The sequence below is a fragment of the Phyllostomus hastatus genome, unplaced genomic scaffold (genome assembly GCF_019186645.2).
Source record: "Phyllostomus hastatus isolate PE091 unplaced genomic scaffold, TTU_PhHast_1.1 phas_contig_40, whole genome shotgun sequence".
NCBI classification, from domain to species: domain Eukaryota; kingdom Metazoa; phylum Chordata; class Mammalia; order Chiroptera; family Phyllostomidae; genus Phyllostomus; species Phyllostomus hastatus.
In genome coordinates, this window is record NW_025333872.1 from 49,453,439 (window position 1) to 49,476,265 (window position 22,827).

Consider the following 22,827-nt stretch of genomic DNA (forward strand, 5'->3'; position numbering starts at 1 on the left):
TGACAACACATGGGGTTCTTTCCCTCATAGCCAGAATACAGGGATCGAGAAATATATGTCACTATTCTATCTGGTGACCCCCTAGCAGAAGGTTTTCTTTGCATCCCAACAACTCTGTGCTCCACTGGTTTAGAGGTCTTTGTTCCCAAAGAAGCCATGTTTATACTAGTAGACATAATTGTTTCACTCAACTGAGAGTTCACACTGCCACTTGTCCACTTTGCATTCCTCAGGCCACTGAACCAAGAGGCAAAGAATGCGATTCTCCTACTGACCAGGGTGACTGATCTTACAGGTAGTTAAAATAAGAGACCCATTGGGATGGCTCTTAAAACTTCCATTTCCACAAGTAAGAGTTAATGAAAAACTAATTTTTATAAAGGAAGAACAACTAATTATTAAGACCTTTCATTAGTGCAAGTATGGGTCTTTTGGCCAGGTAAAGAACTAGCTGAAGTGCTGGCTAAAAACCAAAGAATCACGGAAAGGCTAATGGGAAAAAAAAAGGAAGTTACGAATGTCAGTTATAGCCTTGGGGCCAGTTCTAGAAACATCCAAACAACAGCTATACATATTTTCTTCCTTGTGCATTACATGTGTTTCTATTTCTCTTTTACTATTTTACATAAGGCGTGTTGGTATTAGTTAAATTGACAATTTAGTGTTTAGGTAACTGAATACAGTAGTAATTAGTTATGCATACATGGAAACAATACCTGTTGGAAAAGTGGGTCTCCTTTGGAGGGGTAAAGGGGAGAAGCTCCAACTTACTAGGCAAAAGCATGAAGTTCTTGTATAAAAGTTCTAATGTGTCGTAGAAGCATATTATGCTATTGCCCTTTAATTCTAGATTTCCTCTTCTAGATCCTGCCTTATAAAACTAGGGCTGAGACCTTTCAGACTATTTTGTCAACTGGATCCGTATTAAAATCTGTCATAAAAGGGTCCTAGAGGGAGTTTGAAAGTCAGGAAGAGGGCACAGGCACTTGTTCCTTTTTATTTGCTTGTTCTGCCTGTCAGTGCCCCCCAAGCAAAGGTACCTGACCCTGGCAGCAGCATTATGTTTCAGCCTCCGACTGTTTTTGGCATCCCTGAAGCAGCCTAATCAGTCCTGCTCTACTCAGAAGCAGCAGCAACAGCTGCCAGTGCCTCCTAAGGCTGAGTTTCAGCTCTTCAGACTCTTTCTGATTCTAGGTATTAGCACTAGTTGAGTAGCCCTCCCTCTACAGAGGTCTGGGTTCCAGCTGGCTGGGGCTCCTCCTCCAAACTTGAAAGCTTTAACAGCCCCAAGCTTTTGTATTTGCTTCCCTCACCCTACTGTTTCCTGCAATTACCTCTATTTTTCCTTAGTCTTTAATTTTTGTATTTTCATCTGTGTAATCAACACCTTATGTTAAATTCTCCGTTGAAATATAAATTGTTTTTCTTTTACATACTGGAGCTTGGCTGATACATATGATAGGGAACTATGCAGCAATTAGAAACAACAGTTTAAATGTACACAGAGCAATATAAATATATATATTAAATATATATTAAGTACTGAGCGAAAAGGCAAGAGACAGACAAGATATTCAATCCAACGTCATTTAAATAAATTCAAAATAATTCCTTCAGAAAAGCAATATGCATTTTCAAGAATACATACAAACATATTAGAATGGTGACAGAGACAGAAATTGAAGTGACATATGGGGATAAAGGAAAAGGAAGAAAAGGAGTGGGGAGGAAGGGAGGGAAAGAAGGAAGGAAGGAAGATAGATATGAGAAGAGCTTTACATGGACCTATGATGATAATGTGCCATGAACTGAGGTGTGTAATTAACTCAACCCTCTGCCCTTAAGAATATGAGAAACAAGAGTCATGACTATTTCAAATTCAAGTGACAGAAACTCAAACTAACTTCAGGAGTAAAAGTAACTCCTTGGCTTACAAAACAAAACAAAAAAATCTAAGGGTAGATTTTAGGCACATCTAAATTCAGGGACTCAATTATATCACCTTCTATTATTCTCCCCATTCCTTTTTTTGGTATTGGTTTATCCCAAGCACATTCTCTGCACACGGAACTCCCAGAAGATGAAGGCTTATACCTTAGCATATGTGCTAATCAGGACTTTAGTTGTTTTTTTCTCCTCATCATTCTGGCCAAAATAATGAGGCCAATGTTCATTGACCCTGATTGGCCTGCCCAGATCAGGTACACTTCCCAAACCAATCACTACTGGATGCAAATACTTTTGCTGACCAATTATGATCATTTTCACCAGAGAGTAGGGTGAGGCTTGTGGAATCTGTTACTAGAAGAAATAAATTATTTAATATAATACCAATCCTATTGAGACATTTCTAGTGCTGCCCAATTACTAATAAAAAATTCTACAATGATACTGTTTTGTCCAATAGAAATTTTAGATCTGGGTAGATCACAAAGGCAGAGCTGGTCTTTAAAGAGAAGACACAGCCCTGACCCACGTGGTCCAGCAAAGCAAAAGGTCATAAGTTTGATTCCAGTTCATGGCACATACATGGGTTATGGGTTAAGTCCCTGGTCCAGTGTATATTGAGAGGCAATCGATGGGTGTTTCTGATGGATATTTCTCTCTCACCTGGATGTTTCTCTCCCTCCCTTCCCCTCTCTCTAAAAATAAATAAATACAATTTTTAAAAAATAGATACAGAAGGTGAGTTGTGGCCATGTGGCTATATTGTAGGAGTGCCACAAATTCCTCTTGCCTAAAGTATCTTAAATTCCCATTCAAGATTCATTGTTTGGGGCCTGTGATACAACCTTCTAAGGTGCTTTGGAAAAACATGTAAATGCTATTTAGCATTTATCAGCTTTTAACACCTTGGTATTGATTACCTTATCAAATTGATGATGATAAGAAAAGCTACTATAAGGAGTGCCTCAGAGGAAAGTCTCAGTGGGTTAAAATGTCACAGAGGGCAGAATAGGAACCTGTGTGCTCAGGGTGATAGGAAAAGGTGACGAGAAGGGCAGCAGGTGATGGGACACTTGAGACACAACCTGTCTGATTCACAATTTCTTTTGGTAATGCTATCCACAACACCACTTAATTACATCTTAGAAGGGGCATCCTTTGAAAGGGTGTATAGGAATTGAGTCCTTTCCCTTAACAAGACAGGTTTCATGTTGGAAGCATGGCTGTAGAACAGCATCTGTCCTGTGTTTGCAGAGGGAGAGGACATTGTTTAAATAGAAAGTGGTCACCAAAAAGAACTTCAGACTCACAAGGGTGTCCATCCAGCAGGGTCACATGTGGCTCAGGATGAATGTGGCCCAACACAAAATCGTAAATTTACTCAAAACATTATGAGATTTTTGTTTTTGTTAGTGTTTGTATATTTAATGTGTGGCCCAAGACAGTTCGTCTTCTTCCAGTGTGGTCCAGAGATGCCAAATGTTGGACACCCCTGCAAAAACTCTCTCAAAAGATTTCCAGCTTCTAATCATGTAATAGTTACACAAAGATATCCCTAGGACCTTTGTCAATCTTTTTTAATGACATGAAAGTGCCAGTATCTAAGTAATTTTTTTTCAGCAAGTACAGCAACAGAGATGGAGCAATACCCCAAAGCTAGCTTCCCATGTGATTTGGGGCAAAAAATTGTCCTTCTTTATGGTGTCCAATTTTGTATTCTTTTAAAAATATATCCTATCTCACCAGGCCTCATCTTCCTAAAACCAGTTATAACAGTGTATAACACTAAAAATCTTTCAAAACCTTTAGTAAGTAGGTGGAAAAAGACAGAAAGGAAAAAGGAAGGATGGAAGAAGGAAAGAGATGAGGGGAGGGAGGATTTGGGTGGTGAGGGGAAGAGAGGAAGAAAGAGAAAAAGAAATTCATTAAACAGTTAAAAATAAAAAAATATCCTATGTATTTTATTGTTGTTTGACTTTTGCTTACAGTGATCATGTATTCGTGAATCCTTTTAGTAACTTAGAATTTAGTAAAATTTGTACTTAATTGATTCTGCAGCTAAAATGACATTTGCTCTCATATTTGGGATTAAATATGAGGGAAACTGTGGCCTCAGTAAATGCTGGCCACATAGATTAAAAGTGAATTCTACAAATGTCGCTGCTGGCTGAATTGACCTGCAAAATAGTGTTCACATGATATAAAGCCAATCTGAATAAAAATACAGAATACTCCACTTCTTTTTACATCTACTTTTTTCTTTTTTTCAGGGAGAATTAACTACTGTTCTTGAGAGTGTCATAAAGATACAGGTCGGTTATGCTGCTTCCCTGCATGGGTTTCATTTGGTAATAAATGGTTTTCTGAGAGGTTTGAGTTAAAGCTCTTATGTAAATAGAGGCTTACATAATGCTCTTTAAACTAGAACTTCGAAGACAATCTGCAGTAGGCATATGAAATCTGTCCATGTTGCAACTGGCATCTGAAAACTAACAGGAAACTATCCAAGACGTGGCTTAAGAAAACAGGAAGAATAAAAACCCACGGTGCAAGCTTTTGATCATTTAACCAAACCTCAACCACGACCAAACAGAGAATACATAAAAGGTATGTCTTGGGCTTATAGTAACGCACTAACCAGAGCGGCGCGGAAGTTCTGTTCACTGTAAATTTCTAAGTAAAATTCTCCAGGGGCTGGAGCCAGGCCTTTGGCCGCTTCCCTCCCTGTAAGGTTAGTGCATCATCTCATGGAAGAAGCTAAACTAGTATTGATTTTCCAATTTCTAAAAGAAGTAACCATTTCGAGCAAAGGCACGCTGGGGGCATGGGAGGGAAGGAGGGGCGTGGTGTCTGTGTAAAGGAGAAACACAGTCAAACCGAAACAGCAATGGAGAGCGGAGCTGGGGTGAGCCTGCGGCCGCTTCTCTGACCAAGCTGCGGTGCTACGAAGTTCTTGCCACAACAGCTGCGAAGTTGTAATTCTGCGGACCTGCCAGAAGAGACGTTCGTCTTCCAAAGGAAAGACATTTTTGTATTTTTTCCGGAATGGGGATAGGCAATCTTCTATCCGTTTTCACTTGCGCATCACCTTCCCACCGAACGCCAACTCCCTCCGTCGAGAACCCCGCCGAAGCCGGGGGTGGGGCTGGGGGGTAAGCCTGGCGGGGAGAGTGGGCGGACGGAAAGAGCAAGCACGAGGTTTCGAAAGTGGCCAAACTTCCCAAAAGCCGGGGCCTCCAACCGACTGCTTGCAGGCGTCCCTGCTGGACTCGGAGTCCAGCCCCGCCTCCCTCCCGGGCAATCCACCAGCCCGCCCACCGCGCCCCCCTACACACACACAAACGCACACGCACACCAGACTCCACACGGAATTGAGCGGAAATTTGCCAGCCCCGGATAAGCAAGGGGTAGGCTAACTTTCAAGGCAATCCAGAGACTGGATTTTACAAGGGGCTCGTAGTTCGCTCATTACCTGCCAAGTCTGAGCGCAGGTTGGGCAGCTCGCTGGCGGCCCGGGACCGTAGGGACTGCAGGTCTCGGAGCCTTAGGGAGCGCCCCCTAGGCCCCGCCTGCTGGGCGCGCCACCGACCCCTCTCCGGTCCGCCTCCACTCCCTTCACTTCTCGAGCGCCCCAAGGGAAAGGCAACTTGCAGGCAGAGCTCCCTCCTCTGCCCGCATCTGCCAACTTTCCTAACACCCCTTCCCTCGCCACTAGCACACGATTTACGACCGCATAGACTCGCGCTCACTCTCGCCTGCCCTTTCTCCCAGAAGCCTGAAAGTGCCTGAATGGAAACACTGACACGTGAAAACTCTATTCTGAGTGATTTAGAAATGCCGCCGTGAGGTTTTAATCTTGCTAGGCTCATCCCACCGGGTGCTCAGGGCAGCTGTCCGAAAGGTCCCCGGCATTCTTTACTACCCCTAGGGAAAATGAGGCGAGGAGGGAGGAGCAGGAGGAAACGTGAGAGGTCCGGGGCCACACCGGTATCCCGAAGAAAACACAGAATCCTAATCCCAGGAACTGAGGTCCTTGGGCATTGTTTCCAAACCAAATGTACATGGCAGCATTCTCTGGAGCCCTGGGACCTCCAAGTCGCGTCTTAGGAACAAGGAGAACGGACGCGCCACCACCGACCATCTGTCCTGAGAGTTGGGGTGGGGGTGGGGGCTGTTTGACCTAATCCTGCCCTTTCCCTGCCCCCTTTCATGCCCCCTTTCCTCAGCAACAGGTTTTCAAATGTGATAGACGCTCCCCACTCACTCCCCACCCTGTGGCCACAGCCGCCAAGGATTCACCCCAGCCAGGGTCAGACAGAACGAATTGGCCTCGCCAGCGTGGGCTCCTGGGTTAGAATGGTGTGAGATTTCTAAACGTCAGGGCAGTGCTAGGGAGATGATGGACACGCCTTTTATAAACCTCTTCAGAAAGGAAATGAGTGCTCTTGTCTTAGCCTTTGGCTGTTTTTTCCCTAAGAAAACCTTTTTTCTTTTCCAAATACAACATTGAAAATTACTTACATCCTTGTACTTCTAGCTTAGAAGTTTCTACTCTAAAAGGATCTGTGGTGCGTTTGGGCTGGACTAGACTTTCCTGCCTTCCCTGTCCCTGCAGGGTTCTTACCGCCTAGATTTCCTGAACTGAGACACTGACTGGTGACCCAGCCTTCTAGGGGCAGCTGCAACAGGTCCCTCGGATGCGCCAGGTCTTCTTGGGGACCTCCCACCAAGCTTTCTGCTCTCCACTACCACAGCCAGTAGGAGATGGAGAAGCAGCCTAATTCTCTATAATACGACCTCCAACCTGAGGGCTCTTCCTGCTGAAGAGTCAAGGGAAGAAGAAAAGGAAAGCTGTGCAAAGCCCCAAACTCTGGGGGGTCTGGATACCCTCAAACTCTGACCTCAGAAAAGGAAACCCTCAACTACCACCTCTCCCCATTTTGCACTGTATTCCTGAAACCTGGAAATGAAAATGGAAATTGTTTGATGTATGAGGAGACGTTATCTAATTAGGGCGTAAGAAATTTAATCTTTCCAGCATGCAGGTCATATAATTAATGTTAATTTAACGCTCAAATTCTCAGTCATTAATTTTTATTCTCTTAAATGCGGTTTGGCAGGGGCCCCTGATCCATGGCAATGGATTTTACTGGATGTGAGAGCACACTTGGTCTTAGAAGTGACTCACCGCAGACCTCCCCGTCCCAATAACAAGCTCACATCATGTATGCATTATTAAGCCCCGTAATTGAACGGTCCATAGTTTGCATATCAGACTATTAAAATAATGTGTTTTGCTTTTCTCCGAACACGTATTGTTCAAGCCTCTGCGAATATGTGGCGATTCTGATAATTATCACCAAATTACTGCAAATGTTCTCTTCATTAACATGATTTCTTTCAAGCATTTTTAAAAATTTGAATATTATTATGAATTAAGGAACTTCTTACAGAGTTATATAAACTTTTTTAAGGGACTTGTCCCTGGGAAGGAAAGGATATATTTGAATGGAGGAGGAAGAGAAATGTGTTTCATGTGCCTTTCAAGTGGCTTTTCTCAAGTCAAATAAAAGTTTTCTCTCTAGTTTCTCAGGCAGCTTCTAGGCAAAAGGCAGAAAAAGGGGGAATGGGAGAGAGGAAGAGAGAAAGAATTTAAAAGTCACAGGAAAGTAAGAGAGAATTAATTTTTATAAGTCCTTACAATCCAGTCCTTTTTGATGTAGATAACTTCTCCCATTATAAATAACTTTTTACCTGATCTAAAATAAACTAATATTCCCCCTTTAAAAGTACTAACTCAAATTTTTTGAAAGGTAACAGCTCGCAATTAACTAAATGTTGCTGTTCTCTCCCCCCAGTTATTCTGAGCCATACTGTTGGAGAAATTATAAGCCATAAAGAGCCTTTATTGTAACCTTCCCTTCACACACTGTTTTCAAAGTTGAATGGCAAGACATTAACAAAAAACTACTGCAAAATAAGAGTCTCTTGTAAATGTAGAAATTTGCATCCACACCACTTTCTAGCAAAATTTCCTTTGAGTGATGTTTAAACTCGTAACAAACAGGTCATTCTGCCGCTGGTATTATCTCTCCTTCTGCGTCAAGAGTCGGCGCCCCGTGCAGGTCGCTGTCCTCCGACGGCGCTTCCAACGCCTAAACGTGACATTCAGCCCCTCCCAGGATGTGTTTTCATCCACCGGGAAAGTTTCACGAGTTTGAGAAGGTTGTGAGATATTTTTCCCCTTAAAAAAATGTAAAATACGGCGGAAAAAGTGTGGGAGTGTGGGGCTGGAAGCGAATGGAGAGAGAGCGAGAGGTGGCTGGTGCATCTGGCCGCTCCAGCAGTTCGTTCCCTGCGTGGCTGGACACCCCTCCCTTTGCTGGGTTCCAGGATCCGCTGGGCCCCTTCCTACAGCCCACAGTCTGCTCTCCGGGGAAGGGGTGCCAGGCCCTGGGAGGCACTTTTATTTTGGCTGAGAGGAGGGAACGCTGCTCCCAGGCCCAGGGGAGGCGAACTGAGCTCTTCTGTTTGGATTTCCCTCCTCTCTATAGCAACCAGCAGCATCAGGACAAAAATGCGCCCTCCCTGGACAATGGCCCGGCCTCCCGCTTCTCGCCCTCGTCTTCCTCCCCCAGAACGCAACCAGGCCCTGCCTAGAAGCTCAGTAGCTCAGTGGCCGGGAACGGCTCCACCCCCTCCCCGCTGAGTTCCCGAGCAGTCCCTCGGGAGGTCAGGCCAGGGCGCCGGGGCGCCGCAAACCCTTCTCCCTACCGAGCTTGATCCCCCATGTAGGCCGAGGCCGAGACACAGAACCTCCTGGCGGAGCTCGGGGGCTCCCACAGCGGAGTTCTCAGCGGGATTGTGTGAGTGGTTGGATGGCCCCGAGTGGCACAAATTCCAGCTAGCTTTTTTCAGGGTTAAAAAAGAAATTGTTAGTATAATGCACAAAGCAGACCAGACCCTCTCCCCACCCCCACCTCCCACAAACACATTCGTGTAAATATAAGCATCCTAAACCAAGGTCCTAGGCATGATCTCTGACTTTCTTTCACTCTCCCAAGGTTAATTAAGTTCCCTTCCACGAACTGAGCTCCGCGCCTATTCATTATTCTCTGCCTCTGACCTAGGGCGTTAATATGATCAGGCCTGTGACTTGGCCGTGTCCTATTTTCCTATTTTGCATTTAATGCTAGGACCCGGCTGCCCTAGATTACCATCGAAAACTCGCAGGAAAGGCAAGAGGAGTGAGCTGGTTTCATTGCTTCATCCTGCCTAAGGCTTCCTATTTCTCCATCTTCTTCCCGACAATGTCAGTCTCTACATTCCCAGGACCCATATTCTGGAAATCTGTCTTTTAAAAAATAGTCGTCTCTAACTTCATTAAGTCCAAAGGTGCCTAGAATGTCAATTCTGAAACTCAGAGACCTAGCAGAAGGTCCCGGCCCACAGCCATTACCGCTGTGGTTAACTGTGCTCAAGAACATTTTTGCCGGGGTGCACCACCCCTCCCGCGCCGGCTGCTGCCCCCAGAACACTCATCACACAATTGTGAAGTGCACTCGTTCACTTTAGAAGAAAATTTACATTCATGCTCTGTGCAGCCGGAAGAAGGAATCTAAAGTTCAACCTCGACCAAATGCAGCCTTGTTTCCTCCAATGATGGAAACCCAGATCCAGCCCTTGGCCTCCGCACCAATAGCTGAGGACGCCCTTCCCCCGCGTCTGTGCTCAGGTGTTTGCCGTTGCTCTCTGCTCCTCGCCTTCCGCTACTTAGATTGCTCCCGAAGATAAGAAAGGGAAGGGACTGCGGCAAGGGCTTCATCTCACTACACTTCCAAATGCTTTAGAGCTAAGGTGGTTTCTGTTGAAATCACTTTAATTTATAAAAGAGTTTCCATTCCCTCCTGGTGGCCAGCCATCCACCTGCTTTGAGGCGGGGTAGGGGAATTGGGGTAGGGAGGGACACCTTCAGGCTCCATTGTTAGGAAGTCATTTAACTGTTATTCCTTTGAAAACGAATTTTCAGGAAGGGAACTAGGAGCCACCAATCGTCTCGTGTTCTGTTCCTGATATTTCAATATAAACAAGATGTATTAACTCCAAATAGAATTTATCTTGCACATTGATGAAATGTGTCCTTTATGCTTTCTTCCCCGTAAGGCCTCATATTCACCACTCAGAATTTAACAGCCTTCCTTTGATAAATTACTCAAAGTAATCCCTGAAACAGCTAGACTGCCTGAGTGATATGGTTTTAGAAGTCTTCATGCCTTGCCTGCCCATAAAATATTCACTTTTGGACTACAAAGGTGGGATCATTTTTAATGATGAGATTCAGAACTGGAATAAAAAGGGAAAGAGATTAGTATCCATGAATTCAAATAATTTCATTTTAAACACTCAACTTAGAACATTATATCTCACTGGTTTACACAGCAGTGAAGATAAAATAGAATCATCTATATATGAGATGTGGACAAACAGAATTGCCAAGCATATGAAGAATGGTAGTTTTAACTTTCAGAAAACTTTTCCTTCTTCAAGACCACTTATAAAATGGAAACAGAAGCATGTTTAGAAACTTGTAAATTATATGAATAGATAGTAACATATAAATCTATGTGGGATTTTTTTAATCCAGGAATCAATATGCTGCTACATCAAGATGTTAATTTCTGTCCCTTTTAAAGGTAAATGTTGATTGTGTTCTCACAAGAACTGGCAACTTGGAATAGCATTTTCCATGCTTCTTATAAAAGCATCCCAAGCCTGCAGTTCTTGAAGCTTTAAGGAGGTTTTTATTAAGGCAGCCAGCTGCCTCTTTGTGTGGATTGGCTGTTTAAAGCTACAGCTCTGAAGTGGGAGCCTCAGTTTTGACATTCTGTAGGCCCTTAGCAAAGAAGTTCCATTTAAATATAGGGGAGCTCTCCACCAAATCAGACAGCCTCTGGGGGCTCACAGGGAAGAAAACAGCATGGAAATGAATGGCCAGGACTAGGCAGAAGATGGAATAGGATGATAAGGAGAAGGAATTCAAGCCATCCTCCTTCAAGGTGGATACATTTAAAAGAAAACACCAATTTTACCCATTTAAACCAGGTGCCACCTCCTAACAAAATTTCCTTTGTTTCTCTGTTTCTATTATTATAGGAATACATAGATAATAAACTAAGATCTGTCAAATGACTACTATCTCACCTCTGTTCCAATAACCATGTTCTTTCAGCTCAATGTATGGTGGTTTTTCTGTTGACTCCTGGTATATAGAAATAAATAAATGACATTTACACATGGTGTGAGTGTGTTTGCTAGATGAATGAGTTAATAAACTAGAGTTTGATTTGGAGTGCAGGGACTGGTCCTATTGGTGTTACTCAGGTGAAGACTTGGGAGGCCGTGGGTGAAGGTGTAGGGGCCTACTAAGACAGGGCTGCCTCACTCTTTCCAGGAGTGTTACAATGTGAGGATAAATAAGGGTCTTTCGAATTAAGCTCGGATTAGCTGAGCTGTTTCCTCTGCATGGGCACCAGGGCAGGAGGGAATTCTCACCACTTCTTCATAGGATCAGGATACTGATTGAGTAAAGAGAGAGCCCTTCCTCCGGACCTAAGGGAAGGGAATGAACTGGTACCCTTGCCAGCAATTCCCCTCTGGTGCCTTGCGTTTATTCTTGAGGAAGGGGCCTAGGGGACTCCCCGCCCCAACTCCCCACCCCCGCTGTCCACCCCGAGGCAGCGAGGCCTGCACCAGCCGAAACGTCTATTCTTCCATTGTCCTAGAAAGTGATCTCCGGGAGCTGTGCTGGAGTGAGGGAGACATCGAGACACCTTGTCAGTTCAAAGCATTTTAGGGTTGTTTGAAATCCTCTCCACGTCAACGTAAGCAGCCTCTGTATTTGAACAGCTGCTTTGAACTGTGAAAGGGAATGAGCTGAATCAAAACCTGGAGGTGTCTCCCAGAGACATCTTCAACGTGCTTTTCTGCAAGTGGAAAAGGACTCTGCCCTAGCGGGGTCAAAAGCACAGAAAGGCACAAGCGACAGAGGGGGTGGGGTGGGGTGGGATGGGGGGAGAAGAACAGAGAAGCCCCCATCTGGAGCTAAAACCCAGGTTTCCGAAGCCCCAGGGAGACGCTGCGCGGACTAGCAGACAGGAAGCCGAGGCTATTCTGAACTCGGCGTTCGCGCCACCCGGGCCTCGGGCAAAGGGCTGGGAGGCAAGGGTGGTTGATGGCGTGGGGGGGAGGGCGGGGGGGGCGGCGGGGGTGGGGGGGGCGGGGAGGCGGTTGTACGCAGAGCCACTGTGCGCGCCCAGCCTTGCCCTCCCGGTGATTGGCCCGGCTCTGGGGGTGTGGGGTGGGATGAGGAGGCTGAGGCCCAGGGGTAGAGCATTGCTTTGTGTACTCCCAAGGATTTATTGGGTGTGTTAATCCCCTAGAACTACCAGAGCTTACCCGGTTGGGAACGTTTCGACTCCGTCGTCTACAAGTAAAAAGAGGCGGGGGTGGGGGTGGAGTGGAGACCCGAGACGTCAACGTAGATCTCGCAGCAGTAATCGCCACTGAAGTCCCATTGCAGACAGGAAGTTTTAATGTACTCGTGCAGCTTATTTTTGCCCACCCCCACCTACATATAACAGCGCCCTAAACTAGGAGTTGGGGGCGGGGAAAGGAAGAAAGAGAGAAGGGTGGGGGGAGACTTTTAAACTGACTCCAAGCCCAGCTGCTTCGCTTCCCTCAGAGATGCGTCTGGAAACCTTTTTCTTTGCTGGAGTGTATCACCTCATGGGCTGCAAAGGGACTTGTCCCTAGAGAAATGTGAAATCAAATCCAGAGAAATGCAGACACCTGCCCCGAAGCGTTGGGGGTGGGGAGCTGCTGAGTATCCCAACACGATCCTTCCCGACGGCTGGATTCACCCATCTGTGGGGGCTTAAAGTCTCCAGGGTCAGGAGGGAAGAGGAGAAGCTGTAGGGGTAGGGGGCGAGAGGGGCGCGGTGGACTACAAAAGGCCTGTGTGCTCCCAAAGTCCCAGGGGAGCCGCGACCGGCGTTTGGGACTCAAGGCCGCTGCCAGGAGGAGGAGGTCCTGCCCGCCGCCCAGACTCTTCGCTCCTAGTTGAGGAGCCGCCGGGGCCAGCCAAGAAGTCTGCGCTCTCCAAGGCTCGGACTTTCTCCTTCCCCCCCACCCCGGGCTGGGCAAAGTTACGGGATTCTTAGCAGCCTTCAGGCGCTCGGCCAGAGTGGCTCCGCGCTTGCGCTGGGATCATGCACAACACTGTGTGTCCTCTCCTCGCCGCGCGGGTGCGCGCGTGGGGGGATGTAGGTCCGTCCCGCTGGCAGCCTGTGGGCTCGACCCTCCCCTAACCATTTTGCTCTCTCCCACACACACGCTCATAAACACAGGGCACGTGGAAATTCTCAGCCAAAGCGCCTTGCCCTGGCGGGTGCTCAATGTAGTGATTTATAAACAGCTCAGCCACTCCCCAAAGAGCTTCGCTCCTCGTTAGTCATGATGAATTCTCTGGCCCGCTCTACTTTGGTGTCTAGATTAAGATACTCAGAAGCCCCAAAATGCTCCCCTTGAGCGTTGATTTGGCTTCCTTCACAAACCCACGACTGCCAGCAGCGCCAACGTTAGAGCTACAACGCGCGAGGCCAAGGGTGAACTTGGGGAACGCAGTCAAGTTCCTTGGAGTCTTTTTGCCCTTTCCGCAGCAACCTGTGATTCTCTTCGAAGTATATGCGCCGGTAAGCTTGGCCCGTGCTTCAGCCGGGTCCACTACCAGGCCTTTCCTAGCCAACTTGCAGGCTCCGAACTGCTGCAGGCATCTACCCCTGGGCGGCTAGGAAACTGACAGCGCGTCGCGCTCGCGCAGGGTGAAACGGCACCGACGGTGCACCGTCCTGCAGTCTCGCTGTGGAGTTCACGGCTGAAGACTAAGTAGGCAGCTACGCCAGAGAGCGCCTGAGAGCTGAGTTAGATCAACCCCACCAACCGGCGTCCGCAGAAGTTACTGATTAGGAAAGTTCCCCTAGAATCAGTCCATCTTCCATCACACACTCTTCCTTTCCATCGAAGCAGCTAACGGGAAAGTTGCATAGAAGAGCGCCAGGATCGCAAGGAAGCGCTCACACAGTCCTGGCAGCTCGGCTACTCGGGGCTGGCCTTAGTGCCTCCACTGCACCGGGAGGCTGAGCACTTCTTGCCAGTGCTCCTGTAGCCTCGCGTGAGGCAAAGGTCTGCGCGCAGTCTCCCAGTTTTCTAAACGAAAAACTGTGCGCGCGCCCTAGTGTGGGAATCTGACAGAGACTTTGAGAGTTTTGTTTTGCTTTCAGTCCGGCCCGTTGCGCTGTCAAAGCAGGCAACTCCGCGCCTTAACAGGAGTCTCTCATAAGCTGATGCACCGGCTGAGCCTGCCTCTCGTGGGGGCCTCTCGCGGAGGTGCTGGGAGACAATTGGGCCTGGCACCTAAAAGGAAGAGAGCCTGCGCTGGCTTCGAGGTGGAGGGGAAGAAGACCTTTCTTGGGGGCAAAAGTGTCCGCACACCCTGGAGCAAGAAGCACGTGTGCACTGATAATCTAGCCTTGAAGGGAAAGGAGTCTTCAACATTGGGACAAGTCTCCTTCTGGCTCTCGGTTTAAGAGGCGCTGATCTATATGTGTCCCAAGGTGAATAAAAATCGGACGCCTCCTAGGTGGGTGCTACTCAGCCTTTCTCTTCCTCTCTCCATCTTTACCATCCTCACCACCACCCCCCTCCCCACCCTCCCCAGCCCTATATGAGAAAGGAGGTAGAACGGCATCCCCCACCCACCCACCCAAGTCTTCCATGTGGCTGTGAACGGTAGTGCGCGGGGGGCCGGCCCGGGCCTCCAGACCCCCAGCCCCCTCCCAGCACGTAGGCTGGGGAGACAGATGGGGGGCGGGGCCCATCAGAGATGGTCTGAGGAGGCCGAGGGCGGGGGGTAGAAGGGGAGGTGAGATCTAAGAGAATCTGAATCGGGTGGCGAGGGGGCACTGGAGGAGGGCTAGGAGGACTGCGCGCCCGGGGGAAAGAGGAGGGGCAGCTCTGCGCCAATCGGTGGCGCCGGCCTGGGAGGTTGCTAGTGGTATCCACGTAAATCAAAGGGCGCGGAGCCAATGGGAGGGGGCGGAGGGGGCGGGGCCCAGGCGCGTGCCGCTGCAAGCCGGCTCTGCCAAGAGAGCGGGAGAGAGCTGGAGAGAACCGGGAGAGGGGGGAGCGCAGAGCTAGTCTGAGAGTGAGCGAAGCAAGAAGGAGGGAGAGGAGGAGAAAGAGAGCGAGGGCGGGTGAGAGGCGGCGGCGGCAGCAGCAGCAGTAATAGAAGGAGCAGCAACAGAAGGCGTCGGAGCGGGCGTCGGAGCTGCCCGCTGGGGGAAAGGTAGAGGAGACAGCGAGCGAGCGTGGAGAGGAGCCCGAGGCGAAAAAGTAACTGTCAAATGCGCGGCTCCTTTAACCAGAGCGCTCAGTCCGGCTCCGAGAGTCATGGCGACCGCAGCGTCTAACCATTACAGCCTGCTCACCTCCAGCGCTTCCATCGTGCACGCCGAGCCGCCGGGCGGCATGCAGCAGGGCGCGGGGGGCTACCGCGAGGCGCAGAGCCTGGTGCAGGGGGACTACGGCGCGCTGCAGAGCAATGGGCACCCGCTCAGCCACGCTCACCAGTGGATCACCGCTCTGTCCCACGGCGGCGGTGGCGGGGGCGGTGGCGGCGGGGGCGGGGGCGGTGGCGGGGGCGGCGGAGGCGGCGACGGCTCCCCGTGGTCCACAAGCCCCTTGGGCCAGCCGGACATCAAGCCCTCGGTTGTGGTCCAGCAGGGCGGCCGCGGGGACGAGCTGCACGGGCCAGGCGCCCTGCAGCAGCAGCAGCACCAGCAGCAACAGCAGCAGCAACAGCAGCAGCAACAACAACAACAGCAGCAACAACAGCAGCGGCCACCGCATCTGGTGCACCACGCCGCCAACCACCACCCGGGGCCCGGGGCATGGCGGAGTGCGGCGGCTGCGGCGCACCTCCCGCCCTCCATGGGTGCGTCCAACGGTGGCTTGCTCTACTCCCAGCCCAGCTTCACCGTGAACGGCATGCTGGGCGCCGGCGGGCAGCCGGCGGGGCTGCACCACCACGGCCTGCGGGACGCGCACGAGGAGCCGCACCACGCAGACCACCACCCGCACCCGCACTCACATCCGCACCAGCAGCCGCCACCGCCGCCGCCCCCGCAGGGCCCGCCGGGCCACCCTGGCGCGCACCACGACCCGCACTCGGACGAGGACACGCCGACCTCGGATGACCTGGAGCAGTTCGCCAAGCAGTTCAAGCAGCGGCGGATCAAATTGGGATTTACCCAAGCAGACGTGGGGCTGGCGCTGGGCACCCTGTATGGCAACGTGTTCTCGCAGACCACTATCTGCAGGTTCGAGGCCCTGCAGCTGAGCTTCAAGAACATGTGCAAGCTGAAGCCTTTGTTGAACAAGTGGTTGGAGGAGGCGGACTCGTCCTCGGGCAGCCCCACCAGCATAGACAAGATCGCAGCGCAGGGGCGCAAGCGGAAAAAGCGGACATCCATCGAGGTGAGCGTCAAGGGGGCTCTGGAGAGCCATTTCCTCAAATGCCCCAAGCCCTCGGCCCAGGAGATCACCTCCCTCGCGGACAGCTTACAGCTGGAGAAGGAGGTGGTGAGAGTTTGGTTTTGTAACAGGAGACAGAAAGAGAAAAGGATGACCCCTCCCGGAGGGACTCTGCCAGGCGCCGAGGATGTGTACGGGGGGAGTAGGGACACACCACCACACCACGGGGTGCAGACGCCCGTCCAGTGAACTCGAGCGGGGGGAGGGGCAGAGCGTGAGGCTCCCCCTCCCCTTCGGTCCTCCGCCCTTTCCCGGCCCCCTTGTTCCCTCTCTAACTTCTGATTGTTCTTTTATTTTTAATTATTATTTCCCCGTCCCTTAAAAAGAAAAAAATAAGGAAAGCAACTAAGGCACTGGACTATCCTTTAAACGGTAGCAGGTGTAATGATGTGTTTTGACCTTTACAGGCTAGTACCCAGGCAATGGAGTGGAGTGTCTCATAGAGTGAGGAGAGAATGCAAGAGAGAGTGTGTGCGTGTGTGAGAGAGAGAAAGAGAGAGAGAGGGAGAACTGCGATAAATACTTGGCAAAACTAAATAAATTACCAAAAAAAAATCCACCAAGCCGTGATAAACACAAAACACAGCTTCCTAATGCTCAGAGTTGGCACATGCTGCTGTGTTTACTTAATGGGATCCCCATCAGGAAAGAGGAAAAAATACACACATTCTTTGATGTAGGCAAAATCTAACCACAGAAATTTGCACTGCAAGAAAATTGAAGTTTACATGAACAAATTCATGAACACATTTTTTCCCTCCCGCCGTTAATTTTGAAATTGCCGGGATATGTGTTCTGTTTTGTTTCATTCAGAGGAGAGGGTTGAAGCCAGCTCTTGGCCACTTTCCATTTCTAACGTTCTTGTGTGGCCACTTGTTCTTCTCACTGTGTGTGAACTCCCGTTATCTCCAGACCCCCTATCCTCCCTCACATTGGTGCAACTTTTATCTGCTCCTTTTACCAAAGCAAAACGATTGGCTTCATACAAAATAATTAATTCTCTGCTTTCAGGAAATGTGCATGGTCACCCTCTGTAACCAAGGTGAGAATCCAGTTTGGAATATAAAAATGAGAGTCAAGCACTGGTTTTTGTTACCAGGAACAAAGTAAACTTCATTTTCAGGCAGTGTTTCTGGGGGAGCTTGCAGAGGGGAGAAAAAGAAAAAAAATTGATAATGAGTAACCGATTGCTTCATTTTATCAAGCGGGCCCATTGTGAAAGAGCTCAGAGACTATGTGGAGGTTAAATATATTTTCAGAGTTGTCCAACAGAAAGAAAGTGGCATTTTGAAGAAACCTAGGGAAATATATGTCTTCAGACACCCCCTGTATAGTTCTCTGCCTTCAATTTTTAATAACTTCACTTAGGAGGAATTATTTGTGCTGACAGCAGCAGTTAAACTTTGTTCCTGTAATAGCTTCTTTAAGAAAAAAAAATATAAAGAAAATGATCTGGGAACTTAATGGTGTATGCCTAGACTGTGTTTCTTAGCACACAAATACCCACATACATACAGAGAATATTTCCACTCTAGACTGGTTTTGTTTTCACTAGCTTATTTGTTTATCAAATTATATTTAAGGTCCCACACCCTCTTCTCCAATCATTTATTACAGAAAATACCAGTTTGACCTGGACAGCTCTCCCCGCTTTCATTAAGGAAGCCAAATGAAATGGGGAAATACGCTATTTTCAATCCTTCCTGTTCTCCCTTTGTTAATAGTTTTAAGTGCGTTTTTTGACCTTATCTTGATGGAAAATGGTTAATTCCCATAACAAAAGAATCTACTGGGAAATGTAGGTGAAAATACCTGTAACTGTATTGAAAATAAATGCCATTAAACTGTGATCAGTTAAAATACTTAAAAATAATCAGCACAAAAGGGCGCTAAAAGGGAAAACACTTTTTATTAATCTTAAAAGATCGGGGCTTTTTCTGGTTAGATATTAGGTAAATTTTTATTTAAAAAAATTAAATCTCAACACCATACAGTTATGGTTCAGCATCAGATTAGCATTGCACTCAGTAGTTAAGGTTTTAGGAACTATGGTTTATATTGTCTTTTCAAACACCAGTGATTGTTTCATTTTCAATGTTTTTGCAAGATAAATGATGACTTCTAATGGGCATATTTATTTGCCTGTATTTCATTTCCCCCAATGAATGTCATAAGGAGATGGGCACGGAGCTGCTTGGGGTGCATCACACTGCTTGTTCCTGAGGTGTGGGGACAGGCCTTTAGTGAAGCAATCCAGAGCAGGGCAAATAGCCAAGGGTAAGGGGAGGAAATGAATTTTCAGATTATTACCAAGTGGGTAAGGTTAGAAGCTGGAGTTCAGGGGATGTGTCCATAGCTCCTCTAACTCTCAGAGGTTTATTAAAATGAAAGTTACCACTGAACCTTACCACTATGTATATATGTTTAATATCTGTCTTTTGAAATGCAGAAATAGTTTAAATGTTTCTTTGTTTATTTTTCTTTTTTTTAATGCTACCCAGGGAAATATTTTCATATCATTTTTAAGTGGCCTGCCTCAATGTATATTTATTTCTTTTAAAGCAAAAAGGTTCTGGAAATTGTTTTTCTGTAGCTTTAAATGAGTAGGTGAGCAAAATCTATATGGGATGTAATTTTTTTGTTCAGTCTCTTTAAAAATACTTTGTTTTGGTACATTTGGTTGTGCTTGTGGGGAAAATAAAAACACAGAGATCCTTATATATTTATGTTAAAGTAATATTTTATTATCTACATAAAACAGAAATGCACAATACCTTCATAGTTTGTTCTAATTATTGAAATATCTTTATTTTATTTTAAAGTAGTGCCAAGTTTTGAGAGGGGAAAACCCTAGACCTTACACTGACTGAGTTGAGTTGTATGTAAAGTACTTCCCTTCCTTTATACTTCATGAAGTTTTGGAATAAATTTTATGCATATACTGCTAGGTTTCACACTGATAACTTTCAGAGGCTTTTTTAAAGAAGTGAGACTACTGTTCTGATTCACTTTTATTTGGAAAAAAAAATCAATCCCAAACCATTCAGCTAGTATGCCTAAAGAATTAAATTGAAATGGTCATTGGGTTTGAGCTTCAATTTGTTTGCCATTTCATGGTCTGACAAAGAGATGTTTGTGCCTCTAAACACATGCAGATATCGCTGCATCTTCTTTCCAGGTTAGCTGTACCTTACCCGATTTCACTTTTTTGGAGAATGTCAATGGAACTAGATGGACTTTAATCTTTACCCACATCTCCTCACATAATTTGGGGTCTACAGAAAAGCAAGACTTAGTTAAGGAAATTAATCTTTTTAGTGATTTACAAATATCTTTCAACAAAGAAAAGCTCTGACAATATGCAATGTGTGTGTTTATCAAGTGGTTGAGGTAGGTCCTATATGTTATTCCTGTTAGGTTTACAGGAAAAGGTGGATTTTGCAATGGATTATACAATACTGTCTGTTTCTCATCAGGCAAGCAAACAGCCTCTAAAGCAAGAAAAGAAATGTACTAAGAACTCAAGACTGTGGTGCGAATAACAGATTGTTTCTGATAGAGATGAGCATTATCAAAATCAGTTTTAAGGTCAGTGAGAAATCCAAACAGTGTTGGGTTAGTTTACAAGTTTGCTGATGTACTTAAAGTCCTCCTTGGAACATTGATTTTAGTATAAATGTTTATTTTGAAAGGTAGTTTTTGGGCTTATTACACCTGATCATCTTTTCTAACTCCTAGTCAATATTACACAGGTCCCAAACAGATTCAGCCAAATGATCTTATCAATAGCCTGAACTTGAAGTGACAGAAAGAAGAAGTGTTTTGTGACCGCAGACATGCTGATAGGTAAAATGTTTAAGCTGGGTATAGATTTGAGTTCTGGGTCAATAACCTCCTCCATTGTAGGCAGAAAACAAGCAGCATCTGCCCTCTGCAGGGCATTTTAGTGGACCTTGAGAAGGCGTTTTTGTTCTTAGCCACAGGGGCTACTGACTGGAAACCATCACGTGTTAAATGGACGCACCATGGTTTTGACCCATGCTTGCTGTTCAGTTCTAATGCTACTCAGGCAGTTTCCGTGCCATTTGGGGGGATGTATTACATGCCAAGGTGAAAAACTCCATCGCTGCCACTGGAAGAAATTTGTGGGAAGTCATCCCTAAAATGTGGGCTAGACACAATGACATACTCTTTCTTTTCCCTAAAGACAATAATGCAGAAGACAGCCATCCTGAAAGAGCTTCTGTGTTTCCTCAAAATATGTCACTTTTAAAATTTATGGTTTGAGATGAGGGAGAAAAGATCGTGTGGGAGAGTTATGCGAAGGTCAGATGAAGGGAATGGCCACAAATAATATTATGCTTGGCACCTCTAAACACCCTCTGTTCCCACGAAGTTACCCCCTTTACATTTCAGATGCAGCAACAAAAGCACTCCTCTCCTTGCCCTCCTGCTCCTGCCAGTGGGAGCCACACACTGGCTGGCAAATGTTTTCTGGTAAAATGGCTTTAATAAAGACACTCATCTTTCTACTTTTTTTCTCCAAAGGCAACTAATAAAGTGATGCATCAATGACAATGGGGGGAATGGCATATGAGTGCACTGGTTACCTGCACAAGTAGGTCTATATGTTGCATTAATTTGCCTTTCATTTGCCTTACTTTGGAAGCAGCTCAGGAGTGCTGGGCTGCTGGGTGAGAGAAATTATCTTTTTATCACTGGTCTCTGTGATTTGTCTTTGTTGATTTTTCAATCAGTTTGTACAACTCTGTTCTAGATTCTATTGAATTCCTAGACAAGTTAAAGAATGAGGTAAAGAATGGAGCTTGTACTGAAAAAGTAAGAAGGATGGTGAAGTGAGGGTCAAAGGTAAAAGTGTTTCTTTGGGTCTGCTTGTATATTTCAGTGAGGCAAAAGGGACAGTGTCCATTTAAAATAAAAGAAAATGATGCATCTTTAAGTACTGGAAATGAAACTTGACAATAAGACTAAGTGAGATGTATGGTTAAATTTTATACAAACGTTTTCCCTTTTCAGGAAAGTTTACTTTTTTCAGTGACATATAATCTATTAACAGGGGGCAGTTGGTAGTAGGAGAGACCCAGGGCTGCTGGTTCCTATCCCCACCACTTGGTTCAGGATAGGAAATAATTCCAAACTGGCAGGTAGCAAAACAGAATAAACTTGTCCACCTTTGTAGAACTTGGGTCAGAGTTATTTCAATGCCCTCTTATCTAGATATGGGTACAGGAGTGCCAGAAAATGGCTTTTGTAATTTTCTTTAAGGCTTTGCTTAGTTATGGAGATAAAGAAACAATCAGAATATTTTCACATTGTTCTTGTATTTGGTGGGAAGCTAGTAAATTTGTTCCTTTTTTTTAAAGAAAAAAGTTAATTAACTTTATCTGTAGTACTTCCCTTTACCCTAATAACAACTCTGCTTGGCTTAGCCGTTAGAGGTTTTAGAAACAATATCATACCCCATCAAAACCACCCTGGCCTCCCTTATTGTTCCTAGAATTCTGGTTGTTGATAACATTAAGATGTATTTCTTTTTAAAAATGTCTGAAATGTTATTTAATACACCAGTAAAAGTGCATCTATATCTTAAAAGTTTATTCCTTCCACGTCTTTCTGAGTTTTTATAGCTCTTTGTCTGGGATTGGGGGGCGGGGGGTGGGGAGGACTTCCGTATGCAGTTCCTTCGTGAGAGCCTGGGCTCTGGAGTGGTCTGTAGCTAGCGGCAAACAGCTCTCTGCTCTCAGTCTGGGGAGCTGTCATCTAGAAAAAAAGAAGGAAATAAATGCCCCACAAAGATTCACTTGTCACTGATTTTAGAAAGGGGGGCTTTGGAACCCCGTCTGAGCAATATGAAGGAGATTTTGATCGTTATAAATTGTGTGCGATTAACTCTCGGTGTGCAGAACACGGCAACAGAAACCTCGCTGTACAGTAAATTTGAATCTGCATCCTTTTTGATTTGGGGCATATATTTTTCCTCTCACCAACGTTTCTTCTGGGTTTGTTGTTTAAAAAAAAAGAAAAAAATGTCATACACAAAAGAACATGGTGAGTTTGGCCAGAGAGTAGGAAAAAGAAAAAGTTCCTTGAGGGTTTGTAACACAAATTAGCCATTGTAAATCACTGGGTCCAGGCAAATCCTTGTAGAAAGTGTTGGGAGTTCTTTCCCTCCTCCTATTAAGAAATCTCATTCCGTCAGAGGAATTTTTG

General features: G+C 46.4%; 1 protein-coding gene across 1 annotated transcript; it reads left to right on the plus strand.

Moving 5' to 3' along the window:
* Nucleotides 1–15,224: 15,224 nt before the first annotated feature.
* On the plus strand, nt 15,225–22,105 carry POU3F2 (POU class 3 homeobox 2). The gene has a single exon (XM_045842577.1). It carries the CDS (start codon nt 15,454–15,456, stop codon nt 16,783–16,785), a length of 1,332 nt encoding a protein of 443 aa, XP_045698533.1. The 5' UTR covers nt 15,225–15,453; the 3' UTR covers nt 16,786–22,105.
* The last annotated feature ends 722 nt before the right edge of the window (nt 22,106–22,827 follow it).

What these genes read in the sequence shown, in the direction of transcription:
- POU3F2 (XM_045842577.1), top strand. Translation starts at nt 15,454, where the DNA reads ATGGCGACCGCAGCGTCTAACCATTACAGCCTGCTCACCTCCAGCGCT.